General features: G+C 34.7%; 1 protein-coding gene across 2 annotated transcripts in view; it reads left to right on the forward strand.

The window, feature by feature from the left end:
• USP53 (ubiquitin specific peptidase 53) overlaps positions 1–12,530 on the forward strand; it is a 62,037-nt gene that overhangs the window by 32,282 nt on the left and 17,225 nt on the right. For both annotated transcript variants that reach the window (XM_014857616.3, XM_070504688.1), the window contains 7 exons: positions 648–761; positions 844–926; positions 3,264–3,369; positions 4,732–4,878; positions 5,658–5,807; positions 10,666–10,825; positions 11,323–11,475. In XM_014857616.3, the coding sequence (XP_014713102.1) occupies positions 648–761; positions 844–926; positions 3,264–3,369; positions 4,732–4,878; positions 5,658–5,807; positions 10,666–10,825; positions 11,323–11,475 (913 nt within the window). The remainder of the gene's footprint in view (positions 1–647; positions 762–843; positions 927–3,263; positions 3,370–4,731; positions 4,879–5,657; positions 5,808–10,665; positions 10,826–11,322; positions 11,476–12,530) is intronic.

Raw genomic sequence — 12,530 nt, forward strand, 5'->3', positions numbered from 1 at the left:
TGGGGTAGAATGGCAGGGTAGCGGGGGAGTTTGTTAGCTAAATTAAAAGAATCTATTGGTTAAGCTTTGGTAAGAAGGAGGATTATTTTGTTAAAAAAAATACCCTTTATTGATCTGTATTACACATCTGAACTTTCATATGAAATTTGTTGCAGAGCAGATTCCCTGCATTAAGGTGTTAATTGCAGATATTATAAGCTTTTATCATTGATATTTTGATGTAAAATATATAGACTATCCACATGATCCAAGTAGGATTTTTAAAAAATTGACTGCTTTTTCTCATATGAGAAAGCTGGGAACATAGGAAACTGTGTTTTCTAATATTAAATTCTAGATGTCAGCCACCTTGAGATTTGTTTAAAGGATTTTTAAAATCTTTATGAAAATCATGTGTTACATTATAGTGTTTCTTTTGTTAAAACGATTTTTAAGCTAACACTACAAAAGGTGAGTAATTGAACAACATTTTCAGTGTTGATGAAAGAGGGGAAAGCTGAAAAACTGACAATGTGTATGGCACTCCTACATTTAACACTTCGGAAAATCTTAGAAAGGTTTTTAAACTTGTAAGGTTCAAAAGAGTTGTATTTTGAAGTGTCCTCCGCAAGATCCATAACTCATTTGTCTTTTAATTTTTAAATTAGGAAAATATATTGGAGAAGATTCATTTTCACATAGTGCCAAGCAGAGATGCAGACATGTGTACCTCTAAATCGTGTATCACTCACCAGAAGTTTGCCATGACTCTGTATGAACAGGTGAGATGGCTTAACTATTTTATTAGATATTTATGTAATAAATATAATTAAATATAAATTAAACATATGTTTTTACCTATAGTGTGTGTGTCGTAGCTGTGGAGCATCATCAGATCCTCTCCCTTTTACAGAATTTGTGCGGTACATTTCTACAACAGCCCTATGGTAAGAATGTGTTAAAGCATATTTGCCAAAGATGTTAATAACACATTTAAGCACATTGCACATTTATTTTATAAAACTGTAACGTGAGTTTCTCCTCTTTGTCTGAGACTAACATTACCAACAGAGGTACAGTACCTCTGTACTGTGCAAGTGATGTCTGTCTTAGTTGGCTGTTTCTGATTTAGCCTAATATATGTACTACTTAGGGAAATATACAAAATATTAGTCAAAATTTATTTGTATTTTTAGCAAGTTTTTGGAACTAAGGAGAGCTTAACAAGAGAAGCTTAATGGTAAATGGAATTGCGTGTGATTTCTTCATTTTTGCTAAGTTGTTACCTTTGTAGTGGCTGTGTTTCTTGTCACCCCCACCTGGTGATGGAAGCTAGGGTAAGCAGAAAAGAGAAAAAAAGGAAGAATAATCCTCCATTAGGTTTATTGCTTTTAAGGCCTCAACATTTACCTGAAATAAAAATTTGCTGCACTTACCTGCCCTCTCTGTCCCTCCATCCCTCACTCCTCCCTGTTTGAAACATTAGCTCATTAGGGATCCAAAAATGATCCCCAGACTTTACATAATAAGAGTGGTCTGAACACTTTCTAGCAGGTATTTGAGAGTAAAACTAGTTTATGTATGACAAACATTGAATACTATCGTGAATGTTTGCAGATATTGTAATTCAAAAGACAAAACAAGGATCAATAATTATCAAACAGAGTACATAAGTACAACAGTTAGTTGATAAATGCTACCAATATTTTTATCATTGTGCAAAATGAATATCAGGTGTTCATCCATTTAATTATATTATTAAACTTCCTGGCTTTCTTGGATGTAGCACAGTATTTCTTAAAGATTATTGGATGATAACAATTTGGTTATCTGGGTATATTTAATATCTTTCTTATTTATATAGAGTTGGGAAACATGGGTTTAGAGAAACATTCCCTAAACTTCATTCAATTGTAGGCTCATTTTTTTCACTTTGTGTGAAAAGTGGGATGGTGTTTGAATAAGCATAGACCACAAATTAAAAACTGTAAAACTTTGTCTACTTTGAAACTCTTGTATAAGGTGACAGTGCTCCGAGGCAGTATCTTAGGTAATTAGATCCTCATCAGTCTCTCCCTGCTCCATACCACAAATTACAAGACCTCAGACTTTGAATTCTTATCATGAACTCTCTCTTTTTGTTGGTAATAAGTATTGAATGCCAATTATTGAATATTTAGTGTGTTCTAGGCTTTGCATAAATTGTCACTTTTAATCTTAACAAAAACACTATTTCATTGATGAAGAAATAGGTTTAATGAGGTTACTCTGGTAAGTGGACAAATTAAGATTGAAACCCTTGTCTGGTTTCATTTCAAATTCAAAATATGTTTTGTTAACCACTACTCTGATGCTGTCAGTTTTGTAAAACTATTATGTGCAATTTGAATGAACCTATCATGTTTAGTGCTTTCTAGTATATTTGTGAAGTGCTTTAGAAGAACGGGTATACTACCCATTCAAATATACTACCATCAGAGGTACTGTACCTCTGTACTGTACAAGTGTTATTGAGTATTGTGCATTATTTAAATTATTGAGCTGCAAAACGTCTGCAGCTCTAGGACAGTTATATTACCATGAGGTAGAACCAGAGCAGCTAGAATGGAGCCTAGGAAGGGGATTGGAGTTTACATTCCATTTCTTTGTGGAAATGTTTAAATAGTTGCTGAAAGGTACTTAATACCTTGATATGTAAAAATGTGACTTGAGGGGAAGTTGAATAAAAAGTGGCACAGATACCCTGCCTAAGCTCTTAGGAAATGATTAGCATTGGTAATAGGAATGAAAGATACAAGCCTGGCTTAAATAGCTTTGGTTGTGACTTTTATGTTAATCAGCAAAGGGCCCCTTCTGTTAGCTGAAAATGGTGACTTTGTTACTGGGAACTTTAAGGCGCAGAGGGAGCCTTTCCTACAATTTGTTGTTCTTGTTAGACCAAAGTTTAAACTTAAGTCCCTACTTGTTAAGTAATAATGTAAAAGAAACATCTAACTTAGAACTACCTTCAGACGGAGCATCTTACCTCGTTCATGTAGTTCCAAACAATGATATAATTTCGTGTTTTCTTCTCTTAACCTAATTTTTTCATCATACACCTGCCAAATTTCACAATTTTCACTTTATGGAAGTTTACTTTATGGTTAGTTTTTCAGACAAAATCATGTTTTAAGAGAGAAAAGGTCTTCATATCTATATTGACAACTTAGTGTTTTTCATAGATAATTTTTTAGATCTTTTTTAAGTCCATAGGCCAGATTTGAGACTGCCTCTTTCTTTTGTAGCAATGAAGTTGAAAGAATGATAGAAAGGCATGAACGTCTTAAGCCTGAAATGTTTGCAGAATTGCTGCAAGCAGCAAATACAACTGATGACTATCGGAAATGTCCTGTAAGTATAATTTGGAGAATATTAGTATGCCTTTATGTTGGTAAATTTCAACTAGACATTGAAAATAGGCATTCAGAAATGATCATGTAAATATTAATTATATATGGAATTAATTTTAAGAATTTATTTTTTCAGTATTATTTTAAATAACTTTTTTATACCATGTGAGCTATTTATCTTAGCACTATTTCTTTAAAAACTCTTAATTTTGTGAAGCATTTAAGGCAGCACATGTTGATTTTTTTCTTCCAATTATTTTATTGAGATCATAATGGTTTATAACATTGTGTAATTTCAGATGTGCCTTATTATTTATCAGTTTCTGTATAGACTGCATTGTGCTCACCACCAATAGTCTAATTTTTGTCTGTCACTGTAGATATTTGCCCCTTTACCCCTTGTAGCCACCCCCTGCCCCCTGCCCCTCTGGTAACCACTAATCTGTTTTCTTTATCCATGTGTTTGTTTATGTTCCACATATAAGTGAAATCAGGCAGTGTTTGTCTTTCTCTGTCTGGCTTATTTCACCTAACATAATATCCTCAAGTTCCATCCATGTTGTTGCAAGTGGGATGATTTGTCTTTTCTATGGCTGAGCAGTATTCCATTGTGATATATACACTACATTTTCTTTATCCGTTTGTCAGTTGATGGGCTCCCACGTCTTGGCTATTGTGAGTAATGCTGCAGTGAACATAAGGGTGCATAAATCTCTTTGAATTGTTTATTTCAATTTCTTTGGATAAATACCCAGTAGTGGGATAGCTGGATCATATGGTCTTTTTATTTTTAATTTTTTGAGAAATCTCCACAATGTTTTCCATAGTGTCTGCAGCAGTTGGCATTCCCACCAGCAGTGTGTGAGGGTTCCCTTTTCTCCACATCCCTTCCAAGATTTTTTATTTTTTGTCTTGTTAATTATAGCCATTCTGACGGGTATAAGGTGATAGTTCATTGTAATTTTGATTTGCATTTCCCTACTAGTGATGTTGAACAGTGATGAAATTTTTTTAAGTTCTGAAATCTATCATTTAACTAAAGAGAAACTTAGTTTCTTTTTTTTTCCTTAAATAAATATTATAAATGGTATGATTTTTTTCTCATGTAATATTAATGACTTCAGGCGTTTTATTTCTGCTTTTTTTTTAGGTTGAATTCTTGTTTTAACAGATTTACGAAAATACTAAAGAAAAGTAACTTGATTTAAAATAAATTTCCTTTTTAATCAATAATTAAGACAGTTTTCGAGAAGTCCATTTTATTTTGCTAAAGAAAGAAATTTCTGAGATATGTTAAGATTGTCATTGCATAATACAGTCTGTTTCGATAATTTTAAAACTTGCCTTTTGTGGTTTTCTTTAGAGTAACTGTGGCCAAAAAATAAAAATTCGCCGTGTTTTAATGAATTGCCCGGAGATTGTTACAATTGGTTTAGTCTGGGATTCTGAGCATTCTGACTTGACCGAAGATGTTGTTCGGAATCTAGCGACACATCTTTATCTTCCTGGGGTATCTCAACTGTTTTTATTTTCTTCCTTTTTGTCTTTAAATTCCTCTAAAACATCTTCAGATATTATAATACACTTTGTTTTTCAGAACTAAATTTTCTTTTTAAAGGAAATCATAATGTTCAGATGTAACACTGATAAAGTTAATCAGATCAGGCTAATTGAATGCCTTTCATGCATAGATAAGGAATGGCTTTCAATTACAAACCAAACTACCTCCTGCCCTACCCCTGGTTCACTCTGGGGTTATGATGTGATATTATGTGTGTATATGTGTATATACGATCATGATTATAAAAATATATATTAATCTAGGAAGGTGTAAGATTTAAAATTCATCTACAGCACCGATTTCTTGAAATGCTTATTACCATCTTAATATATTTTGAATTGGTTCATGTTACAATTAAACTTTTAGATAATGTGTTTAGTGTATGTTCGAATTCATGCTTCAGTCAAGAATTACCAAGGAAATGTGTGATTTATCTCACACTTGGAGTTGATGTATGTGAAGTATCAATTCTGTGTTATTGGAGATTCTGTGTTACTGAACTAAATTCTAGTGGGTTCATTGGGCTTAATGTTTCTTATGGACTAATTGAAAGTAGTAATTCTGTTAGTGCAATGTCAGTGGTGACTTCAGTACTAATAGAATATTGGATTGGATTGCAGTATGCATGAGAAATATTTTTCATAGTCAAATACATGAGTCATCAAATTATTGTTCCTCGTTTTTAAAAAGATACGGTATTAACTGTACATTATTAATTTTTTAAACAGCTTTTTTATAGGGTTACGGATGAGAATGCCAAAAGTAGTGAGCTCCACCTTGTTGGTATGATCTGCTACACCAGCCGACATTACTGTGCCTTTGCTTTTCATACCAAGAGTTCCAAGTGGGTATTTTTTGATGATGCAAATGTGAAAGAGGTAAGTGACAATTTCACTAACTGGAATAATTATTACGATTGTTACTTTTTAAGAATTAATGATACATAATATAATATAGATATAATGATGATAAAATGATATAAGTATTATATAAAATAAGAAATGAACGTGATAAGAGCATCATTTTTGATGATAAGAGCATCATCCAGTTCATACTTCCTTTTATTAATTCTTGAAATCTGGTTTATCTTGAAGCTAGTTTTTGAACCAGTTCATTTCCAGAATGATAGAAAGGTGACTGGGGAGTAAATGTTAGGATGCTAATATGTAACTGTCAGTCATCCATATGTGTGCTCTTTTATCCAACATACAGTTGTTATATGTCTCTTTGTGCGTGATTCACAATTGCTTTGTATAACTTTTGAGGAAAATTTGCTTTTTTTTTTTATTATGACTCTCTTTTCAAATTTTGTGTGGGGTATTCAGAATTAGATATATCTGTTATATCTTTTGGTAAATAATTTATTTACTCAAACATAATATCTAGAAAATTAGTGAATAATAGTTCTTAATAAAGGGTTTGTGTCAGAATCACCTTTGGAGCTTTTTAAGAAACATATGCCTGGACTCTTGAATTCTCGATTCAGTGGTAGGGGCAGGTATCTGAATTTTTTAAAAGTTCTACAGGAGATTCAGACTTAGCCATAGTTGAAAACTGTTGATCTTGTCTGCACTGTTCTCAGGCTTATTGACTTTGAGAATACTATTAGTAAGCAGTAAACCGGTTTAAAAATATGTGTTATTTGGGGCTGGCCCCGTGGCCCAGTGGTTAAGTTCGCGCGCTCCGCTGCAGGCGGCCCAGTGTTTCGTTGGTTCGAATCCTGGGCGCGGACATGGCACTGCTCATCAAACCACGCTGAGGCAGCGTCCCACATGCCACAACTAGAAGGACCCACAACGAAGAATATACAACTATGTACTGGGGGGCTTTGGGGAGAAAAAGGAAAAACATAAAATCTTTAAAAAAAAAATAAAAAATAAAATAAAAAATAAAAATATGTGTTATTTGATTGTTACAAGCAAATGATGTACAATTCCATTTACTCTCTTTTAAATATATAACAAAGGGCCATTTATCAGCACTACAATTTACTAAGTCAATAAAAGTTTGAATATTTGGTATTTAGTGAACTTGTAATTCCTCCCACAAAGGATTAACTGCTATGGAAATAGCACTTCCACTGTTGAAAATTAGAAAAACAAGTAGATGAAACAACTCTTTTAGACATTGGACAACAGGTGGCTGAACAGAGAAAAGGGAAATGAAGGAGATGAGCCCTACAGTTACCCGGGCTCACTGCCTGGAGTAGTTTCTGGGTTGCAGGGCAGGGAGGGCGAGCAACAAAGCCCAGTGGTCTCACTGAGGTCAGGAGACTGAAATTAGAGTTCAGGAAGGCCAAAATGACTCAGTTTGCTTGTGGGAATGCCATAAAGAAAGCTGCAGAGAGGGAAAGTGCTGGAGATTGGGAGAAGGTCCCCTTTAATCTTTGACTGAACAGTTGATCTGTGCCTGAGTGGGGCAAACCTGCACAAAGTGGAGGAAAGAACCATTGGAAAACAGAAGGTCAGACAATTCCCAAAACCATTACCAGGCCGAGGAGAGTTTGCATCCCACCAGCAAGAGTGGAAAGATGCTGTGATACACAGGGCATCAGGGAGAATCCTCCGGAAAGTGTCGGCTTAAGAGTGGGGCTGAATTATCCCTAGACTGAAGATTGCCCTGGACCTGACGTAAAAAGCTTAAAATGAAGCCTTCAGAGGACCAAGCTGATCCCACATAACTTAACTACATGCCAGAACAAAGTCCAACACTTTTTTAAAGGAACACAACAATTCAATGCTCCGAAGTGTAAAATTCAATAAAATTTCAATATGCCATTTCAAAATAGCACTCAACAAAAAATTACCAAATATGCAAAGAAATAGGAAAATAAGACGTATAAGCTGAAGGAATATTAATAAAAACAGACCAAAAATGACTCAGATGGAAATATCAGACAAGAATGTTAAAACTGCTGTATATATAGAGAGAGATTTAATAGGTAACATTCAATAAACATAGACCATAAAAATAAATGATAAATTTGACTTCATCAAAACTTAAAACTTTTGCTCTTCAGTAAGATGCTGTTAGAATGAAAAGGCAACCCAGAGACTGGGAGAAAATATTTGTCAAACGTGTATCTAATCAAGGTTATATCCAGGATATATAAAGAACTCTTTTAACTCAATAATAAAAAGACAAATCAATTAAAAAATGGGCAAAAGATTTGGACAGTTCACCAAAGAAGATATATGAATGGCCCTTGAAATGATATTCAGTACATCAGTCACAAGGGAAATATAAACTTCAGTTGAAACTGGGATTCGGTTACTCACGTGTTGTAATGGCTCAGTTTGACCATACCAAGAGTTGTCAAGGACGTAGAGCAGCTGGATCTTTCACACAAGGCTTATGGAAATGCAAAATGGGACAGTCACTATAGAGAACCGTCTTTCAGTTTCTTGTAAATTTAAACATGCTACACAACCTAGCAGTTCCATTCCTATGAAAACAAATATCCCCACAAAACTTGTACTTAAATGTTCATGGTAGTTTTATTCAAAATAGCCCAAGCTGGGTTATTGTGTCCATCAACAGGGGAATGGATAAACAAGTTGTGGTCTAGCTCTAGCGTGGAATATAGTACTCAGCAGTGAAGAGGAGTGAACTATTGATACGTGCCACCATGTGGACACATCTCAAGAGCCTTATGCTAAATGAAAGAAGTGAGACATAAACGACTAAATACTATGATTCTGCTTATATAAAATCCTAGAAAAGGAAAAAACCAAAGTGATAAAAAGTAGATCATTGGTTGCCAGACACTGCAAAGATGTAGGGGAAGTTTAGGGGGTGAGGATTACGTGATTGTGTACATTTGTCAGAACTCATTGATTTGTACTCTATCACTGGATAATTTTATTTCATGTACGTTATACTCAATAAAGCCAATGAAAAAATTTTGGTGTTCTAAAACCAGCACTTTGCCCAATCCTTTGAGCTTTGAGGTAGCAGTTTATTAGGAAGTTCCATCTCGAGTCAGTGTGTAGCACTGTTTTGGTGCTCTTACTTTGCATCCATATAGTTTAAATTTTTTAAATTTGCAGGAAGAACTGGGTGTATTAATCACCCTGTGAGTTTTATTTTTGTTTTGTTTTCAGATTACTCTAGTTCCTCGAGTATCTCAGAACCCAGATAAGGAGGGTAAACAGCTAAATAGGTATAGTTTGAAAAAGCTCCTCAAAATTCTTTTTTTAAGACCCTTCCCTACAAAAACCAATATTCTCGAATGCCGTGTTTTTTGTTTGATTTTGTTTTATTTTTAAATCAACTTAATAGAGGTATAATTTACAAACAATGAAATGCACCCATTTTAAGTATATAGTTAGGGTTTTGACAAATGTATATGCCTATGTAACCTCTATAATCATTATATAGGATATTTTCATCACCCCAGAAAATTTTGTCATGGCCCTTTACTGTCAATGCCCCCACCGCACCCCAGGCCCCAGGAAATCACTGATCTCACTGTAGATTAGTTGTGCTCATTCTGCAATTTTACGTGAATGGTCTCTTACAGTATGTGTTACCCTGTGTCCGGCTTCCTTTGCTAAGCATGATGTCTTTTAAGATTCATTCATGTTATGTGTTTCAGTGCTTCATTTTTATTATTGTGTTCCGTTTTATGGCTCTATACTATTTATCCATTCACCTATTGAAGTTTGAACAGTCTTTGTGGAACATACCTTTTTCCATTGCTCTTAGATAATACCCATAAGGGGAATTTCTGGGTTGTGTGGTAAGCGCATGTTAAACTTTACAGGAAACTGGCAAATTGATCTGCAAAGTAATTGTACCACTTCACGTTCCCACCAGCAATATGCGAGGGTTGTAGTTGCTCCACTTTCTTAGCAAGCACTCCATGTTGGTAGTCTTTTTAATTTTAGCCCTTCTAGTGAATGTATAACATTATCTTACTGTGGTTTTAATTTGTATTTCTCTTATGATTAATGTTTTGAGCATCTTTTCATTTGTTTATTGGCCATTCTTATTTCTTTTTGGTAAAGGGTCTGTTCAAATGTTTTGACCATTTTTCAGGTTAGATTATCTTCATATTAATGAGTTGTAGGAATTCTTTATTCTGCATACCAGTCCTTTATTAGATGCGTGTGGCTTGTTTTTTCATTTTCTTAATAGTCTTTCAAAGAGCAGAAGTGATTAATTCATTTGGATGAAGCCTTAATTTAAACATTTTTTTCTTTTGTGGTTTGTTTGATATCCTAAGAAATTTTTCCCTTCTCCAGGGTTGTTAAGATTTTCTCTTTGGTTTTCTTCTGTAAGCTTTATCATTTTTTCATTATTCATTCTGAGTTAATTTTTGTGCTTTATGTGTAATGAGGCCAAAGTTCATTTTTTCATATGGCTGTCCATTGTTCAAGCATTTATTAAATAGATTCTTTTATATCTCCCCATTAAATTGCCTTGAAATCTTTGTCAAAAGTGAATCAACCATGTATGTGAAAAGCTTTTTAAAATTTGAGAATCTAAATCTTGATATAGAAAGTGTAGAATTTTGTCCACCAGTTTTTTTAATGATAATGTTTAAATGGTTTTTATTTAGACTAGTTACTAAATAAGATAAAATTAATCATATAATATGATGGACAGTTGAACTATTAGCATGTGAATGTCTTTAAAATTTTTTAATATACAAATTAATTGTTTCTGCCTTTTCATGTAACTCATTGATTACGAGATTCTGTTTTGTTTTCATTCATTGTGGTTTTTTAAAAGGTTGGAACTAGATGGAAAGATGTGGTCTCCAAGTGCATCCGATGTCACTTCCAGCCACTGCTTTTGTTTTATGCAAACCCAGATGGCACAGCAGTTTCTACCGAAGATGCGCTCAGGCAGGTCATCAACTGGCCACATAAATCCATTGCAGAAAATATGGGTAATTCTTTTTTTTTAAATTCTTTTTAGTGTTTTTCTATTATCACAATCACACTAGGAATACTAATATACCAAATATAAAATGAATATTGAGGATGATTTCAAAATTTAGTTTCAGTAAAGTAGAGTTCAGGAAAACTCTAATACTTTGAGTTAATGTTTAGAAAGAAACCTTCCCTCGTCACTGGGCTCAGAGGCAGCCTCAGGAGCCCCCACTGCTGTGGTCACACAAGCACAGAAGGGGAGCCTTGGCTGGTAGCTCTTTCTGGCAGTATGTATTGAGATTTAAAGCAGGTTACTACACTGGAAAAGTCTAGAGCAGCTAGGCTGTTTTGGGATGCATTATATAGATGTAGAAACCCTTAAGAGATGTCAGTCCTCTAAGTTTTTGAGTCATTTTATCTACAGTATTAAAAATGTCTGAAGAGGTGATTCAAACATGTCTTCTTCTGGTGGGGAGGAAGAAGGGGATGAGACATTTTTGTTTGTCTTTTTAAGGATGTGAAAAGCCCTCGATCTATAAGTCAGATAATTCAAAAGAAAATGAATTTGGTGATCAGGCAAAACAGAGAGAAAATCAGAAAGTTCACACAGATAATATTTCATCATTTACTCGGAGCCACATGCAAACAAGTGGTGGTAGAGGACCAGGTATGTGTTTAATTGTTATTTTCACGGTGTCCCAAGTAGTTATGCTTCCCTCTTTCTTCTCGTGCTGAATCTGTAATTCCTGGGAAGGACCATATAAAACGGGGGTGCTTAATTAGCTTTCCTTGGCCGTGAAGAGAAAATAACAAGGAGATAAAACTGTGTCTTTTGCCTTATGCATTTCTCTGAGATCTGTTGTCTGAACAATTTGACTCAACCAGTGTTTGAGTTTCTGCATGCACTCAGAGCCATAGTAGCCTGGAGGCAATCTGGACGGTTACCAAAGGAAGCTATAGTGTGGCCTTTCCTTTGAGGAGTTAATTAATAACTTGGAGAGGAAAAATGTGGGTGAATAATTTGGCTCATATGCCAAAAGTAAATTTACCATTAGTGAATGCAATAGTAGTTCAGAGTTACTATAGTTGTAGTTTATTCTTACCCTCATTTTTATTCAACTCCCTCTTGTTGTTGTCATCCCACAACTTTGATTTTCACAAACCTAATACTGTAGCTTGGGTCCAAAATGAAACATCACGGTAAGGTGTGTAGTTATGGTTTAGAAATACGTAAAACTCTTTGTGGATGTTCAGGATGATTATGTAAGCAACTTTTAAGTATATTAATGAAATAATGTCTGACCATATAAGTAACCCTTTTAATCAAGCATGGTAAGATTCAGAATTGACAGTTATCATGAACAAAGAATTACAGTAAATGTGTTTAAAAATTCTTAATGGAACTATACCTTTTTCCCTCTTATGTCTTGTTGATGCTCTTAGATTAAGCCATTAGCTGTTTTTCATGCCCAGAAACTGTTTATGTGTATAAAAACACAAACAACTTCGGTTCCTAATCCCAGTTCTAGGGGCCAGCCCAGTGGCGCAGTGGTTAAGTTTGCACATTCCGCTTCTCAGCGGCCCGGGGTTCACTGGTTTGGATCCTGGGTGCGGACATGGCACCGCTTGGCAAAAGCCATGCTGTGGTAGGCGTCCCACGTATAAAGTAGAGGAAGATGGGCATGGATGTTCGCTCAGGGCCAGTCTTCCTCAGCAAAAAGA

Source organism: Equus asinus, chromosome 3 (genome assembly GCF_041296235.1).
Source record: "Equus asinus isolate D_3611 breed Donkey chromosome 3, EquAss-T2T_v2, whole genome shotgun sequence".
NCBI classification, from domain to species: domain Eukaryota; kingdom Metazoa; phylum Chordata; class Mammalia; order Perissodactyla; family Equidae; genus Equus; species Equus asinus.